Consider the following 18061-nt stretch of genomic DNA (forward strand, 5'->3'; position numbering starts at 1 on the left):
GCCTTCCCCGCTCCAACGTGGGAAGATCCTAACAGGTGACCCACGTTCTGCAAGGCACCGGCCTCCGACGGCTGGCTAAAGTGTCAAATATTGCTTAAAAAAAAAAAGCAAACCACAAAATATCGAGTGTTTAGAAATGAATTGAAAAGGTGAACTACGGGCTTGAAAATTCCACACGAAAACAGAAGACAAACATCACTGTTACAGGGAAAATATGCCTGAAATTCAATCTATAAGACATCTGACCTACAGAGAGTATAAACTTTTAAGGCTGTAAAAATATAAGCCCACCTCTGCTCTAAATAGCATATTTAAATCTCAAATGCACTTTCAGAGAATGTTCCTGCGCAGTTCAAGCCAAAATGCAGTGCTGCTTTGTGCAGGAGCTGCGCCAAGTTTTGCAGCAGCCTGGAGAAAGGTGGCTAATGCCCAGGGCAAGGGACCCGCTGGTTGGCAGCCGCTTCGGAAGGACGGACGGGAACGTGTGCTGGGCTGATCGAGGCGAGGGCAGAATCCAACATCTGCCGCTTGCTCGCTGGAGCAGTCTGATACACCATGTTGGCTAGTAACTTTGAGGCGGGGGCTACTGAGATGGGTTCCTTGTGCAGCTGGCAGATGCGGCATATCCCAGGTGAGACTGAATAAACACGGGGGAGCTGTTGGTGCTTGGCACAGTGTTTGGGGCATGCTGCAAATCCGAAACGCTTGCCCAGGCAGTGGCACGGGGCCGTGGGCTGGTTTCTCTCCGTGCAGCCGGTTCCATGCGGTGGGTTTGGCGGCGGCTGACGGCAGCTACGACACACATACAGCCTACAGCCCCAGCCGAGTGTGGGGTGAGGAGTGCTCCCCACCGCCAGCTGTGCCTGCCTGAGGCTGGGGCCGTGCGGGTGGGAGGGGGCCTGCGGTGCACGGTCTCGCTGCCCTGGTCCTGTGCAGCTGCCGCGTGCTGCCGGTGCGGGCCCAGTCCCATGGCAGGGTGCTGCACGGCTGTGGGCTGCGGCACCGGGCACCCCGTTCCTGGGCACCGGGGAAGGAACGGTGCTCGCACCCCCACCTCCAGCCAAGCAGACGCGTTTGCTGGCTTGGACTCAGGCTGCATCAGGACAGTGCCATGCAGAGAGGTGCGGCAGACACCAACACCATGCAGAGCCATCCTGTGGCTGCCCCCTCCTCCCACCTGCGTGCTCCCCCTGCCTCAGCTCTGCTTTGGCCCCACAGGGCTGCTGCTGCAGCAGGGTCAGCAGGAGAGGGGTGACCTGGCTGCGGTGCTATTCCTGCAGCTTCACCCTGCTGGGATGAACCCCTGACGCTCACCACGTGCCACCCTTGGCAACTTGGCATCCTTGCTCCCCCATCATTGGCAGAGGTTTCCTGTGCAGACCAAGCTGGCAGCCTTCCCCACCCAGGAATTCAGTGCTTGGAGTTGCTCGGTATAGTGGGAAATGCTCCTGAATCTTGGTCACTTCAGAGACAGAGACAAACCTGTTCCCAGTCCAGGCCCACTGAAGGCACCAGGTTGCAGCAGCAACGGGGTTAGCTCAGCCTCTGGAGTTTCAAAGTGCTTGGAAATCTCTGAGGTGGAGAATTGTCTCCCTCTCCAGCACAGTGAGGGTACCAATACATTCAATTGCCAGGGAGGGTGGTTTTCTGATCTTCCAATGCTGCGCAGCATCAAGCTCCTTTCCTTCCTGGTAGGCACTTCACAAACACATCAGCCCCATGGCTCACTGGCGTGGGGCTCCAGATGGGTTTCTGCGTCAGAATGAGCAGGATGGAAGAAAAGCAGATTGTAAATAGCAAGGAATAAGTGAACTCCAAGCAGGAGCCTTTGCATGAAGCCTGACAATCTCAGATGGTCTGGGATCGATCTCTCAGGTAGTCGCCCCTGGGGAAAGGTCCAGCAGTGAATGAAAAGTACAAGAGAGACTTCGGTTCTTTGGGCTGGAGGCCCAGGCTCTCCTCACAGCTTTGGCAAGCAGGAGCAGGAACCTCCTGATTCAGCCCCTGGGCACAGGTCTGACCCCCATGGTCACCAGCACTTCCCTGGAGCCAGGCAACTGCTCCATGTGGGAACGTCACGTTTCTGCAGGGACAGCACTGGTATGGTGACCTTACTGGGAAGTAAATGGTGACATGGCTACTGGGCCACTATTTCCTCAAAATCAGAGAGCTGCCACATCTGCTCCGCTTGCATGGAGTGTCTCCGGAGAAGCTTCCTTTTGGATCTCAAGTCACCCCGTCTGGGCGAGCTGGGGGCGATGGGCACCAGGGACTTCAAACCAGCAGCGAGCGGGGAGGAGGTTTTGGTGTTGGAGCCGATGTCAGGGATTGGGGGGTTGGGGTTCACATTCAGGGGGGGCAGATATCCTGGCCTCGTGTGGGAGATGTGGTCCAGCAGCAGGGTCCCGGACCCTCGCCTCTCCAGCAAGCCGGGCGGTCGGCGCCGGACAGTCCCAGGTGATGTGCCAGCGATGCTATCCAGGGACTCCCGTGAGCCATCCAGCAAAGCCAAGTGGGACCCGCTGAGCTTCCTCCTCTCCGACGGCACCTTCCCCACCTCAGCTGGGCCGCTGGAGAGCTGGGGATCGCAGTCGTAGTGCTCAGCGCCCAGCCTCCGCCAGTACAGCGTGTCCATCGCTGCGGCTGAGCCGTTGGCAGCGGAGCCGATGCTCTCCAGGTCTTCAGGGACTGTGCTCCTTCGGGGCAGGCGCTGATGGGTGGCCTGGTTCTTCTCATAGGCTGTTTTCCTCGCCAATGGCCCCGGCGCTGGCAACGTCCTCAGAGACTCTTCGTCTACTGGGGGGAAGAGAGAGGGGTCCTTGCTCTTGCTGCTGCCACTCCGGGCAAGGGGAGCCTTTTTGGAGAGCGAAAGGTCACCAATGCCCATGATCACCTCATCGTCCATGCAGACCCGCGTGTCGTCACGGTGCGCAGAGGCTGCCAGCACCGAGGGTGCGACCAGACCCCATGGCTCCGATCGCAGCCGCTTCAGCTGGGGCAGGCGGGCTCTCCTGGCTGCACCAGCTCTCTGGCCTGGGGAGGATGGCTCGTCAGCAGCCCTGGCAGAGGGGCTGTCCCTGGGGTGTGACCCAAAGGTGCCGCTCTCCTTCTCAGCAGGGGAAGGTGCCGAGACAGGAGTTTTCATGTGGGCGCTGGAAGGTGCTGTGCATGCCTCAGGGGGGGTCCTCTCCTTGAACTCCAGTGAGGGGGGAACGTTCAGGTACTGCTTGGTGGCCTTGGTGCCAGAGGCCGATTTGTCCATGGTGATAATGATCACCTCCTTCCCTTTGGCTTTGCAGGCATTCAGGAGGTGCTGCAGCACATCCTTGTCATCAGCATTGATGGCGTGGACCAAAGCAGATGCTCCCGAGTGGTCCTCCAAGCTGGGGTCTGCCCCGTTCTCCAGCAGCAGGGACACCACGTCCCCCCCTGCACCACGGATACAGGCATGCATGAGGGCTGTTTTCCCAGACTTGTCCTGGATGTTGGGGTCAGCTCTATTGTCCAGCAGGTACTTCACCATCTTGGCCTTGTTAATGCTCTGCTGGTCGACGTGCTTGGTGATGCAGGCCACCATCAGGGCAGTCTCCCCTTTCTCATTGCTCTCATTGATGTAAGCCCCCCCTTCCAGCAGCAGCCGGGTGAGCCGGAGCCGCCCGAGCCACACTGCCTTCAAGAGGGAGTTCCCCTCCATCTCCAGCTCCGTCACCTCATCCATGGCACCGGCTGCTGCTTACTGGTGGGCAAAGACAGCATCAGCCGGCAGCTGTGAAAGGAACCATGAAGGAGAGGTGAGGCTTGTTCCTCAGCCCTGGCTCTCCCCTCTGCCTTGCCTTCCTGGGAGTGTCGCGCTCTTGGTGCTGCCCCATATCCCATGGCCTCTCTGACCACATCCCCCCCACCCCATGGTACTAGGAGCCCCTCCAAAGCCTCCCCCTTGCCCACGTGCAGCACCACAGCCCCCAGCACCCCGGGTCTCCTGCTGCTCACGGGTGCCCGGGGTGCCAGGCAGGTGAGTGGCAGTGGGAGGAGAGGCTTGTTCTCCTCAGGGATGTCCTGGGGAGAAAGGGCTGATCTCTGCCAGCTGGGAGGTGCCTCAGCCCTGCATTCTCACAGCCTTACCGTGCATTTACATATTGGCACTGGCCCCTTCTCAACAGCCTCATTTTTAGGAGACACTGTATTTTTCTCTATCAGCATTGTAGCCTCTGACCTTCATCTGTTCTAGATGTGCCAGAGGATGCAGCTGCCAGAGCCCTGAGTGCACCAATTGCCCTTAATTGCCCTGACCAGCTTCAGCTGAGACCCTCAGCCACCCACTCTCCCTCCCTCTGCCCCTGGGCTGGGGGCTCTATTTAAATGCAGGCCCAGAACCCCAGTCCTGGCTTGACCTGTGAAGGTGCCTAAGGCTCCATCCATCCCTGTCAGATGGACTTGTTCATTGGCCTTCCCTTGCTGACCTGGGACTTGGCTTGCCTTCTCGCCTTGGCCTGAGGATCACTGCTGATGGGACCTGTCACTGACTTGTCCCTGCCCTGATGATGAGGTGTTATCCTCAGCTTACGGCTCATCTCCCTTGGCAGAGCAGCCCTGCTCTTGCTGCTTCCCAGTAGCATGTCTTGGTTCATCTTGCCTTGCTCTCTTCCAGCTCTGCTTCTCTGGTAGCCATGCTGATTTTTGCCTGGATGCAGCTGATTTCACCAAGTGCCAGAGAAATCGGAATGGTCCTCATGCTGAGATGGTTTCCACCATGTCTTCTAGGTCTCTCGAGCTATAACATCGAGCCTGCTAGAGACAGTGTGAGCATCTCCCATGGCTTCTTGGGCTGGAGCCACAATCTTTGCTTCCTCACTGCTGAAGGAAATGTGAAGCAGTTGTGGTCATGCTGTCTCTAACCCCGAGCTGCTTAATGGTGATGTGAGCCACTTGTGTAGGAGAGTGCTGTAAGAGCAGCTTCCACTCACAGCAGTCTCTGCAGCAGGACTGGCTCAGGAGGATCAACAGGCATTGCCGCTGCTGGCAAGTGCCTCCTGCCACCGCCTGGCAGGCTGGCTGTAGGAAATGACACCAGGTAAGACTCCTGTGCATCACCCCATAGCCATGATATGCACCCCGAGTGCCTCGTGGCCCTGCTACCTGTGTCCTTGAGGAACAACATCCCTCCCCTGCAGCTCAGGGACCTGGTGGGCTCCATGCGCAAGGTGGAGGTAGCAGCTCAGAGCTGTGCTGGGGGGACCAGCAGATGCCCAGCACCATGGAAGCATCAGAGGCACAGAAACAGACCAGCCAGCATGTCCCAGGGCCCTGCCACCTGCTTACCCCATGCTCCCATTGCGCTTTGCTGCCTGTCCAGCTGTGAGCAGCAGTTTCTGTTCCTCTGGCCATGGCCAGCCCTTCCCTGAAGCATCCCCTCCTGCCAGGGGTCCGGGGGGGGGGGGGGGGGGTGGAGCCTGCCCGCTAGCTCGCTCTGCAGCTCTTGGCAGCCCTTGCTCATCAGGTCTCCCCAAAAGCCTCCCCCGTGGTGGGCTCTGCCCTTCCCCACCGGCCCCTGCCCTTCGTGCGCCAGGGGACGTGGGGATCCTGCAGCTCTGGGACCTGCTCTAAGTGCACCGCCCGACCCCCTCCCTGGAGCTGCGTCCGTGGGCTGCCCCCGGCCCCCTCCCCTCGGGCAGCCCCCAGGCTCCTTGCGGAGCCGCTCCCGTGCCGGTTCTCACCTCCGTCCCCTCGCCGGTCGGGGTCCGCGGTGCTGCCGGAGGGTCCCAGCGCGGCTGCAGCCTCGTTCCTCCCTGCTGCACCCCCCGGCCGGGGGGGCGCAGGGTCCGGTGCGGTGGGGCTGCGGGAACCCCGCGGGGAACGGGGGCTGTGGCGTGGGCGCCGTCCCGCTCCCCCGGCCCCCTCCGCCACGCTGCTTCGGGGGTGGGCAGCACCCTCAGCGCCCACCGCCTCCGCGCCCAGCTCCCCGGTGCTGGTGCCCGGTAAGGATGCCAGGCTACCCCGGTGTCCCCGCCTGCATCGTCCCTTATGTGCCCAGGGGCGGCTGCGTCACCCGCCGGTGCTGCCCGGTGCTGCGGGGGGGGGGGCGGCGCGTCCGCCCGCGCTGGGTGCGGGGTGCGGGGGTGTGTCTGTGTGCTGGTGCGCTGGGGGGTGGGTGTCTCCACGCGTGTGCAAGGTGTGGGTGGGAGGTGCAAGGCTGTGCGTGTGCCCCCGTGTGCACGCGTGGGTGGGTGCCGGGTGCCTGCCTGCCTGGGCATGCGTCCCTGTGTCCTTGCGCACGGGTATTGTATGGGGACCCGTGTACGAGGGGATGCTGATGTCCCTGTGGGTCTGCGTGCCCACGTGTCGGGGGAAGCTGTGCCATGCGTGTCCCCTGCATGTGCCCAGGCACTGGTACACGAGTGCTGCCAGTGCTCCGTGTCCTGTGGGTGCTATGGTGCCCAGGCATCACTGTGAGGACCACCCAGCACTGGGGTGGGCTCCCCAGAGAGGCTGTGCTCTGTCCCCTGAGGGTTTCCAGTGGGACCCAGCTGTGAGCAAACTGGTCTGAGCCCACAGCTGACCCCACTGGGAGCCCGGGGCTGGTTAGAGACCCCCAAAGGCCCCCTTGATGTTGATGACCTTGTATCCAAGTGCACATCTGGGGTTCCCAAGTGCTTGATGTTGCACAGGGGGAAGCTGGGGTCCCTGCGTGCTGCTCTCTGGGGCACAAAGCTCCCCTCTGTGTCACTGAGAAGTTACCAGGACCAGCACCCTTCTGCTGTCCCTGGGCAGACCCCTCTGGTCCCCCAATCTGTCATCTGGGCAGAAACCTGCTTTCCTGCAGACTCTGGCCCATTTTCTCCGTGGTGGCTGGGCAGATTGGCTCTCTAGGAACAGCCCCAGCAGAAACAGGTAATGGGGTGGAAGGTGGGGAAATAGTCATAAATGTGCAACACGGTGGTATACATAGGTCTGTAATTCAGCAGACTACTGCTGCCTGCACAGGGATTTATCATATCTTAGATCAGATTAATATTAGGGGAAATGTCTCTTGTGATTACTAAGGTATAATCTAAAATTGCAACCTTCTTTGGTAAAAGTAGATAACAATAATAATCAGAACTAGCAGAGAAATGAAGTAGCTCTTATTACATGCATAAGCATATCAGAAAACCTTATGGCAGCTTCTTTGCTAACTCCAGTAATGCAAAGACTTCCCAGTAGCTTGCTAGATTGGCCATGTAAGCCCTGAAAATGTATTTGTCCATTAATTTTTTGAATGCATGCACACAAGATTATTTGTAGAAAAACTTTACTTAAAATCACACATTTATAACCAGAGCTGCCCAGGAGTGGGGGTTTGTTCTCTGGCATCAGGGAAAGCTGCTGCAGCATCCTAGTGTGCCTGTGCTGTGTGGGGTGGGGGTCTGCACACCTGCCCCGGGGTCTGGGGAGCCAAAGGACAGGTGAGGGACAGCCACAACGAGGGAGGGAGCAGGGAAGATCCTGGGGCATCAGAAATGTTGGGAGTGGGTGGCTGGAGTGGACAGCCACATGTGCATGGCCACTCACACCTGCCCAAAGGTATTTCTGGAGTGGAGCTGGTGCTTCTGCCTCACAGAAGTACTTGTGGTTTCCCACCAGACATCCTTTTGTCATGTGGGATTACAGAAATGATTGACAATTTATAACTAATTTAGGAAATACCAAAAAGCAAATCCATCTGCTCTGCCCTGCCTTTGCCTTGGGACTTGCAGCTGGGTCATGAGGGTCAAAAGCTGCAGCACCAGGCTCACTGCTGAGGTGGCAACTGGTGAGCAGGAATAACCTTTCCTTGCAGATGCTCAGACCTGAGAGTTTGCTATCCTGCTCTGCCAGCCAGAACTCACCAGCTTCCAGGTGTCCGTGGGGTGGGAGATGCCCCAACCTGGCTCCCAGCAGGGAGGCACAAGCATGATGATGCCAGTTCCGCCTCCCTGTTGGCTGCCTGTCCGGAGAGGAGCTGCTGTGGCAGGAGCCTGCTCCAGAGGCAGGGCTGGACACAGGCTGCCCTTGTGCCAGCTGGGAAGAGCCCTGCCAGGGCTGTGCTGCTGGGACCATGGCCCAGGAGCCAGCTGAACGCTGATGATAACCCACCCTCTTTCTACACAAATAATTTTTGTTTGCCTTCTGCTTCCTCTTTTGCTGAATAATTCATAATGAGTGATTAATGGAGATGCCCCCCCTCCCACCCCACCCCCTGCCTTCCTATTCGCACATGATCCCAGGTTGCATTTTTTCAGAGCTATTAGTTATTCATAATGGTTTGCTGAGTAATGTCGGCGCTGCTCCTTGGGCTATGGTTACTCCCTGATAATTCACCGTGGGATCTGGGGGAACCATTCCTGCTCCCTGCCCAGGTACCAGGACTCTGGACTCTGGACACTGCATGCCCAGTGCTGACTCACCTGGTTTAAAGTACAAAGTTCACTTGCTGTGAAAATGAGATGGGATGTGCCTGAAATGGGAGATTTTGGCTAAATGGGTGATGGGTTAAATAGGAGTTATGGGCTGAATATCCCTGCTCCACTCTTGGTTTCCTAAGAGCAGTGAACATGAAGGGGGCTTGGCTGAAAGCAGGGATGTGTAGAGATACCTGGGAAGTGTCATTTGTGTTGCCTCAGTTTTAACCTGCTGTCCTGGACTGAGCATTGCTAGGTTGCTGCTGTGGGACCAGCATCAGCATGGCTTGCTCTTTGGTCTCTGCTAGCAGAAGTGCAGATCACAGTGTGGTCAGACACCTCCAAAAACTGGTCCGATGGGAGAGCAAGGGAAATGGAGGCAGAGCTGGCCCTGGGGGCAGCAGCCTTCAGCTCATCTGCTCTTTATAACCCAGTGCTTGGTGTCCGCAGGTGCTGACTTCTTCCGGTGTCCTTGTTGGAGCTGCAGAGAGAGGAGCAGCTCTCCCAGCCGGTGTGAGGGATGGGGAGGGCAGCAGCAGAGCCCGGGCAGGGTGATGCACATGCTTTTAAGACCAGCTCAGTACCTCGTGCAGCTTCCTGCTGCTGGTGAGGCTGGCCAGCAAATGGCTCTCTGGGAACTGCTGCTGCCAGTTATCCTGGAGAGCTGGGACCTCTGAGGAGGGGAATGGTAATGGCCACAGCCCCTGCTTGCTTCAGGAGGGTCTCTAGGTCTGCCCCAACCCCATCCTGGCTATGCAGAACCAGCATATCCACCTACCTTCACCCTCCTCATCTTCCTCACTGGCATCTGTGCCATCCCTGAGGATGCCATGGCAACACAGCCGGCAGGAGTGGTTGCTGGAGGAGAAGCTGCAGCTCTGGTGCAAGGGCTCTGAGACCTCTGTTAGATCCTCAGCACTGCTGCAGTGTCCTGGGCAGGCTTGGGGGCTGTGGGATGGTGTCCATTCCCAGCCAGTTCAGGGCAAAGCTGGGATGGGGATAGTTTTGCAGGTGCCTGGGGTGCTGTCCTGTGTATGCTCTGGGCTTTGCTTTGCCTGAACAGCCCTGGCAGGTTGTGGAGGGCTGGGCACTGCCGGCATGTGCTGCTGGAATGTGCTGGGGATACTGGTACCCAGAGCTCTTACCCTGGCAGAGGGGCTCCTCCTGCCCTGTGCAGCCTTCCTCCTGGGCAGGGCAGAGAGAGGCAGAGGTGACACAACTGTGACATCCCAGAGATGTCGAGTGCTTTGTTGGGCCGCTCCAGCCATATCTCAGCACAGACAAGCTGTTGGGCAGCTCTCATCCATTTATTACAGCTTTCTGAAGTTATAATTAGAGTCTGGCCCAGCCCAGAGGAGGAGGGAGCTGCTTGCTGGGACCATAATGGGCCTGTTTGGTTTGTGTGGGAAGCAGCTGCGATCCCCAGGGGTATTTGGGCAGGGGCTGTAGTGAAGCTTCAGGAGGATGAGGCTGTGGGTGCAGGCTCAGGGACAGGACAGCTGGGGCAAACACTGCTCTGTCTGCCTGGGGAGGAGCTGCAGCCAAGGCAGCCCGTGGCTTGTCAGAACCTGGTCTGACCCCTGGGGAAGGGGCTTTTCCCAAAGTACCAGCTCCCTGGCTGCCCTGCTGTTCCCCTGGGAGCAGCAGCTGCCCCAGCAGCAGGGGAGCACAGACACAACTAGGACGTGAGCACAGCCTGGCTGCCTTGGCTAAATAGGGACCATCTCCCAAGGGGCCACGCGGTGCTGGCGCTGGTTCTATTTTGGGTCTCTTGCAGAACAGCTGGTGATCATCCCTTACACCGTGTGGAGAGGGCTGCGTGCAGCTATTTCTGCCAGCTCATCCACGCACAGCCTCTTTTTATAACCACACTTCCCTGGAAGGATAAGCGCAGGTGATGGGGGGTGGGGTGGGGGTGGAGCTTTCAGCACTGGCGTTTTGGAGGGGACCACCAGCTCTGCCACAAACGCCACTGCTACACTGCACCCTGGCTGGGCCATGGCCCGTGTCTCCTGACCCATGGGGCACAGGGCCTGGGGTTGCCCTGGGCATGGGGGGGGTCCATGTGGGGCAGCTGGGGGTCCCAGCCCTTCAGTGTGCTTGTAACTCACAGCAGCCTGCTTCAGCCTGGTGGTGGGCTTGTCCCGTGCTGTGCTGCTTCAGGAGGATGCTGCAGGTGTGTGTTACTAATGAGGACTGATGACAGGTTAATCAAGTTCAGGATCAGGCCCTAGCCCTGCCCATGCTCCCCTGGGAGGTGCAGCCTCTGGGGCAATCAGGTCCCTGCCGTGCCACATCCAGGCGCTCAACCCCAGCTGTGGTCCTCGTGGGGTTTTTCATGGATGAGGGGGACTGGCTGTTCCTGCACATCCAGACATTTTCCCCGCAGACCTGAGCAGGGCAAAACCTGGTGCAAGTTTGCATCTACTTTAATTTTGACCCTGATTTCTCCTGCTGGGAAAATTAAGCAAGCAAGTACCAGCTTCCCATGGTGTAATGGAGATTAATTAGCTAATATCTGTGATGGCTTCTGCTAGTGGCAGCCCTGCCACTAAGACCTTGTGTGGCCACACAGTGCTGCTGCTGTGCTGTGTACAGCTGGTTCCCTGTCCCCTCCTGTCCCTGGCTTTGGCCAGAGGGTCGAGCTGGCTGTGGTGTCAGGGGCACGCAGCCCTGGCATGGGGACATTACCTTGGCCAGGCTATGGAGAAGCAGCTGCTCACCCTTGACTTGGGGGCGCCAGGAATGATGGAGCAGGTGGCTGTTTGCTTCCATGTCTGGTGGCATCAGCCCTCAGCAGGGCAGGGGGAACTGGCAAAGCACTCCATGGCTGGAGGGGGTGTCCAGGGGGACCCGCACTCCACTCCTGCTCCAGCATGGCCATAACCGAGCCCTCCTCCCATCTTCAGAAAGCTGCTGCCCCTTTATTTCTGAACACTGTGGGTATTGCAGGGCTGGACACAGCCTGGCAGAAGGGATGAATCCTGCATCTGTGTTCTCTCCTAGCTCTGTGAACTCCTGGGTCCCAAACCCTTCCCAACATACCCTGTGTCAGACAACCTCAACATTTCTGTTTTGCAGCCCAGGTCTAAGCCTCTCCTGTTGGGGGATAAAGAGCAGCGGGGCTGGATGGGCAGGTTCCTGGGGCTCTGAAGTGCTGCTGTCCTCCTCCCGCTGTTTGCATCTTCCCCCTCCTCGCTGCACCCATCCATCTTTCCAGGCCAGGTCCTGCAGGGCTCGGTCACCTCCAGCTATGGTGGGGCTCTGCCCAAAATAGTGGCCTCCAGCCCTGTGCGTTATTGGAGGTAGGAGGCAGCCGGTGATGCGGTGCTTCCGAAAGAGGCTGCATCACGGCAAGTGGGTCTGAGATCTCTATAGCAACCACGGGGTAAAAATAGTGCAGCAGCTTTTAGGAGCTGTCAGGGCCGGGCAGGGAGAGCTCCCTGGGATGTGATGCTTAGGGTGTGCTGCTGGGAGCTGCTCTCCGTGCCGGGGCTGCTCCAGGCCGGAGGGAGCAAGGCGAGGGGCTCAGGACACGAGCACAGTAGCCCAGAGCTCCAGGCTGCTCCTGCACCGCTCCTCTGCCTGCTCCCTCAGCCCCGCAGCGCCTGGGCTCTCCCAGTCCTGGCTCCCGGCCGAGGGCACGGTGACAGGCGTTTGCGCACCAGGGGGTCTCACAGGTAAAGGCTTTGCTGTGCCCAGCTGCGCCTGGTGCATGGCCACGGTGTCTGTTCAGCTCAGATGCAAGGCTGCCCTCCCTGCTGCCGTCCCGTGTTGGATCGGCAGCTCTGCAGCTGTGTCAGCCACCATGGACCTTACAGGTGGCTGTGCCCTGCTGTCCCCCTCGCTGCGCCTTGGGCTGCTCTGGCTCTGCAGGCAGCGGTGCCCTGGCTCTCAGCTGCACCGCGGGCAGGGGCTGCAGCCCGGGCCCGCCTGGGCTTTGCGCAGCGGCACTTGCTGCCCAGCCGTGCGGAGGCTGGAGGCTCTCAAAGCTCCGGCATCAGGCCACTTTCAGAGGTGAGGGTCTCCAGCGACACCACAGCCAGCTTGGGCTTCACCCCCGCTTTGGGACAGTTCAGGGGGGCCATTCGTCACCCCCAGTGATTTGCATAGGGGAGGCACAGGAGAACTGGGGCTTTTGCTGCCATCCCAGCGGTGCTGGTGCGGTGACAGAGGCAGGATTGTCATCGGGCAGGGGTGAGCCGTGCTGTTTCCTACCACTCCTCACACTTTGGAGACCCTCCGTAGACTGTTCCCCAGGGATGGAGGCATGTGGCAGGTGCAGCAGGCTCTGCACCTTCTGCATACACCCACTTGCTCCAGTGCCATGTGCTGGGGCGGCAGCTGTCCTGTTGGTGGCCCAGCTCCAAGCTGCAGCAGGAATGATGCTCAGAGGGAAAAGCGCTGGGCAACTGGGTGCAGCACCCTCTGCAAGGGACTGCACCAGGGCCTGGGGACCTTCAGGGCATCGATGGCCTCCTCCACGTGCCATGAAGACAGCCTGGCTGGGGGCCAGCAGCTTCAGAGCATCACTCCCTGATGCAGAGACAGTGACCACACATGGAAATCCACTTGCTGCGCTTTGACAGCATCCCCAGGCCTGGCTCTACCAGCTCCTCCCCAGCAGGATGTTTGGCATCACTTCATTTTCCACTAGCAAACGAAGCACAACACGGCACCTGTACAGAGAGAGAATGAACCTGGGGGTGAGCCCCTGTACAATGCCAGTGCTTTGCCCTGCTCTGGGTACTTCAGAACCCATCTCCTTCTGATCCATGTCTGAAGTGTCAATGAAGTTTAAAAACCTTCCTGTAAGCAAGGATTGTGTGGAGATGGGTGAGATCTGGGTCACTCTCAATCCTCTGTTCAATAGTGTGGTGCATTAATTAGACTTTGACTCTAATAAGTTGTGTTAAGGTCTGAAAATAGAAATGCCACTGCTATGTGTCACTGAACAGTGAGTGCTTCTCATTTTCTAATTACTGGTTGACATTTAGCACAATTAACTCAATGTGCTGGCCCTCAGATAACTGCAATTCCCATCCTTTGGATCCTGGCCACTCAGCTCCAGGCTGCGGGACCAGGTGGGATGGCGGGCTGCTGGGTTCAGGGGATGCTGCTGTGCTGGGACTCATCTTCCCTCGCACAGAGCAGCGATGGGAGCTGTCCTGGCAGGCAGAGGGGCTGGGGGGAGCCCGTCTCCATCCTGTCCTTGCCCCTGGGCTTTCCAGCTCTGCTGTCACCATCACCCCATCAGGGCCCCAGGCTCTGGAAGCAAAAATCCATTTCAGAAAAACCTTTCCCCTCTTCTCCTCTTGCATGCAGGCCACAGGTGGGGTGGGAATGTATTTTAAAAGCATCTGGAAAAGTATTTGCAAACCCACTCCTGTCCTTAAGAAGCTGCATGCCAGGGATCCGTGTTTCCTCCAGTGAGACTGTGGCTGTGGTGCAGCTTCCCTGGGCTGCCAGGACCCCCGGGTGCCCCAGCTCCCTTCTCCTTGCTCCCCTTGGTCTCCTCATCCCTACACTTGGTGGTTGCCTTGACAACATATCCCTCTCCCTGCACTTTTTCATCTTTTTTCCTTTGCAACCTAGACATTCTCGCACCTCCACGTTGTTTCTTTTTCAGCTCAGCTGTGCTCCAGAGGATCTGCAGAGAACCTCTTTGGATCAGAAGGCAGGGAAATGTGCTCAGTGCTGGGCTGGAAAACCACAGACCCCAGGAGGAGGAATATTTATAGGCGGCAGTGGAAGGTGAGGGCAGTTGTGTTGTGGCAGGGTGAAGTGGCACTGCTCCATCACATCGTGGTGAACGGTGTCCTGCGTCCTTCTGAAGCCCTGGGCTGTCACGGCAATGCCACCCGCTCCCTGAAGCCATAACCCCCCCTGGGTTCCCTGGGGCTGGGACAGCTGGCAGGTCCCAGGGTTTGGGGGTACTTGGGCAAGCCCAGGGTGACGGCACCAAGTACGGGAGCTTGGGAACAGGCTGAAGCCTCTGACAGAGAGTGATTTCACATGGGTGCTTTCGAACCCACTAACTCCAGAAGTTAATAGGCAGGCGTAGGAGGAGCTGAGTGGCAATTCAATTTGTAGCGATTATTTGCCAATTAAGATGAGCGCAGGCAGTGTCTGGCACGGGAGGATAAAAGCCACCTGGCCTGAGAGCAGGAGTTGAAAAGGCAGAGGTGAAGCTGGGAGCACAAATGTGAGCAGGGGAAGAGACGGGGCTGGTGATGCCTGTACCCCATGTCTGAGACGTGGCACGTCTGCAGCAATGTCCAGAGCTCAGACCCCATGCGCTGCCTCTTGCTGCCTGCCCTGCCTGCGTTAGGCAGGGGTACGAGCCCGCTGGTTGCATCCTGAGAGGGCTGCATGGTGATGGGTGCTCACACGGGGGTGCTGGGACTGCCAAAGCACTTGGGTGCCCAGGGTGTCAGGGCCTCTCTGGGAGGCGAGCTGTCACAATGAGCAATAAACTCCATGGTGTCTCACGGGTTTTTCTGAGGATTTTACCAGTTTCTGCACTGGTGAGTCCCTGCTCCAAGGTCCTGGAATCAAAGCTGAGGCTCTGACCCTTGCCAGGTACGTGCAGTCTATGAGGCTCAGGAGTGGCCAGCATGAAGGTGTTTTCTGGTGTGTGCTTGGCAGTTTGATGGGGACAGAGAGATGCAGGCAGTAGTTCTCACCCAGCGCTCTTTTAAATTGTATTTAATATTATTAAACTAAGTTTTATAAATATTAACGGCAATGAAATCAATGCAAAAATATTCCGTTCTCTCATTTTGCCGGTTTAATTTTAGAAACTTGTTCCCTCTTGAGAAGGCCTTATAACGCTCCTTGGGTTGCATTTCACTTCTAACCCTGTAAGGATCTCCAAACCAAACAGCGTACGGCACAACAGCGGGATGTCAGTGCCGTGTCCCTGGGCCTGGCAGAGGTGTGGGGCTTCAGGCTGAAAGGGGAAATACTGCGATGCCCAGGGAATGCTTTCTAACAAGAAACGAGAAGACCCCACTGCTGTGCTGGGGGACCATGCCTCCCCCCACCTCAGCTCTCACCGAGGAGCACCGGTGGGACCTGAGCCGGTGATGTGGCAAACTGGAGCTGCTGGGTGAATTTTAGCGGCGTGTGTATAAGGCATCGCACGGTCCTGCGAGCAGCGGGGCGGCTGCACCTGAGCCGTGCTGGGCAGAGGGTCTGGCGAGGGGCACTGGCATCAGCTGCTCCTGGTGCTCCTCTGCCTGGTGGCACTAGGGCTCTGTGCTCCTGGCTGAGAAACCTTATTTCACCAGAGCAAAGGGTTAAGAAGCCAAATCACCTTGTTTTAACTTACTTCTACAGCAGCCACAAAATACAGAAGGATTTTCCCCTCCAGACCAATTTCCTATTTCTCGGCGTGGCAGCGGGCAGCGTGGCGGGGCTGCCCTGCCCCGCCCCAGGGACCATGTGGAGCACCTGTGTCCGATTTGCCATGCTCATGCTTTCAGGTCTGCGGGAACCCAGGCATTTCATCAGTGTCCTCTGCTGAATTCCCATTCCAGACATTTTTTGTGCTCCAGGTGGGTTGGGTAAATACTGGCTCTGCCATTCTGGCACTCCTGCCTTATGTGTGTAGCGCTGGGACCCATCACGGCAAATAGGTTTGCATGGAAAAATCATCTTGATTCAAGCTCATTTATGTAGAAAGTAATTTTGTTTTGATCTTGTACCAGTTGTGCCTGGTCAAGCATTGATTGTCACGATTGCCTGGGAAAGGGCAGCTGAAGGCAGTTGGTGGGATGGGGGTTACTGCATTTCTTTATGGGCAGGGCAGTGGTGCAGGAGGGGGAGCAGCCAGCCGTCCCCTGCTCCTGCCCAGCTCTGTCACTTGTCAGCTCGGGGCCTCTCCATTACCCACTGCCACAAAAGAGCAGCTGCATCTGTGCCGGGGCTGGATGGGTCTCACAGAACAGAGTTAAGGATTTCAGAGGGTTTGGGGGTCCTGGTGTGCCCTACACCATACAGGCGTCATTAGTAAAGATTTCTTCTTCCTGTTCCTCTTTCCTCAAGCTCATGTCCTTGTCCCTTGAAAGCAGATAGCCCCAGTGCTGCTTGATGCTGATGTCTGCTGCTGAGGTGGGAACAGACAGCTCTGGGGGGCTCTGAACGTCGTGTGAGGTGGCAGCTCTGCAGCTGGTGGTGCAGCTGCACCCGAGACAGGGCGAGATGCTGGACACGCTGCGCCAGAGCATTGGCCCTCGATGACACAAGGCTTGTCCTGGCTGCCAGGTGCCAGGGGTGCCACGGCCGAAGGGACTGGGCTGACAGCGTGTCTCTCAACCACAGTGTCTGAACTCCACCCGAGGGTGGAGGCACCCAAGGGTGAGTGGCTAGGTGGGCATCTGGCAGCCAGACAAGGTCAACCCACCACGTGTGGTGAGTCCGGCAGTGCAAAGGCGCGTTAGTTTTGGAGACAAAGCCCGGGATTTGGGCAGTTGGCTTTTGACTCTACCAAAGTTTAGGCCATCTGGGATGAAATTTTCTTATGTTGCCTCAAAAATGACTCTCCATGGGGGCAGAAGGCACATGCGGCACCACTCCTGGCCAGGTGGGTGGGGGCTTGGGAGAGCACCCAGCAAGGGGGACAGGACAGATGGACTTGACCTTGGCTTTCCAGGACTCTGACCTTTTCCCCTCATTGCTACGTGTGTGTAATTACAGTGACAATGACTTTGGTCTGTGCTGTGGTGGAACAGGGGCCGAGCCACAGTGGTTAAAGACAGCGCTTGGTTAACTTCCGTGTTTTTCTTAAAATTATGTAAATGACAGTATTGTTGGGGCAGCTGTAAGGAAATGCCTCATGTGCAGGGACACGAGCAGCACTTGAGTGTGGATGCCTGGGGAAGGGATGGCTCTGCTGCAGCACTTTACCTCCGCACTTCACAGGGTGAGCTTCAAATGGAAAGCAGCAGGGGTTCTGCAAGAAGGCAATAAACTAACAATTTAGTCACTTTGCTGGGGCGAGGCAGCAGGGAGAGCCTTGTAAAGTCTGCAAGCTAAATTACCTGCTGAAAATACGTGGTTGGGAGAGGCATGCCTGTCACCTGCCTGAGCATCCCCTGCAAGCTGATCCTGTGGACAAATGTACTCTGGGTCTGGAAAATGACTGTGTGGTTTGTCCACGTCCATGATGTGTCCAACACACATCGTATCCTCTGCCACTGCCGTGACACAATGCATGTTGCATCCTCTGCCACCACCACGGCGCGATGCACATTGCACCCTCTGCCACTGCTGTGACTTGCCACAGCTCCTGGCAGGTGAGGAGAGGTGCTTGGTGGAGGAGGGAGATGATTTGAGTTTGCATTACACAGAATGCTTGTCGGAAGAGAAGCGATACATATTTAACAACAGAGCAGCGTAATAACCTGCAATTACCTCTGCGCGGTGCCTGTGGGGGCGGCTCTTTCCCTGGCAGAGCGAGGGGGGTGAGTGCTTCTGTGCTGTGCGTGCTGCCAGGACAGGTGCCTGCTCCCCGCACGTGTCCTCCCTCCTCGGCGCGGTGCTCTCGGGGCCTGACACGGCACAGCGCTCAGCCTGCACCAAGCACGGCCAAGCACCAGCACTGCTGGGTGCCAGGACTGGCTGTGAGAGCTGCTGGTTGG

General features: G+C 57.8%; 1 protein-coding gene across 1 annotated transcript; it reads right to left on the reverse strand.

Moving 5' to 3' along the window:
* Positions 1–197: 197 nt before the first annotated feature.
* On the reverse strand, positions 198–3760 carry ANKRD34C (ankyrin repeat domain 34C). The gene has a single exon (XM_037395810.1). It carries the CDS (start codon positions 3716–3718, stop codon positions 2138–2140), a length of 1581 nt encoding a protein of 526 aa, XP_037251707.1. The 5' UTR covers positions 3719–3760; the 3' UTR covers positions 198–2137.
* Between the last annotated feature and the right edge of the window lie 14301 nt (positions 3761–18061).

The sequence above is a fragment of the Falco rusticolus genome, chromosome 7 (assembly GCF_015220075.1).
Source record: "Falco rusticolus isolate bFalRus1 chromosome 7, bFalRus1.pri, whole genome shotgun sequence".
Lineage (NCBI taxonomy): Eukaryota > Metazoa > Chordata > Aves > Falconiformes > Falconidae > Falco > Falco rusticolus.

Bases quoted from the DNA above. Each gene is read 5' to 3' on its own strand.
- ANKRD34C (XM_037395810.1), bottom strand. From the start codon at position 3,718: ATGGATGAGGTGACGGAGCTGGAGATGGAGGGGAACTCCCTCTTGAAG.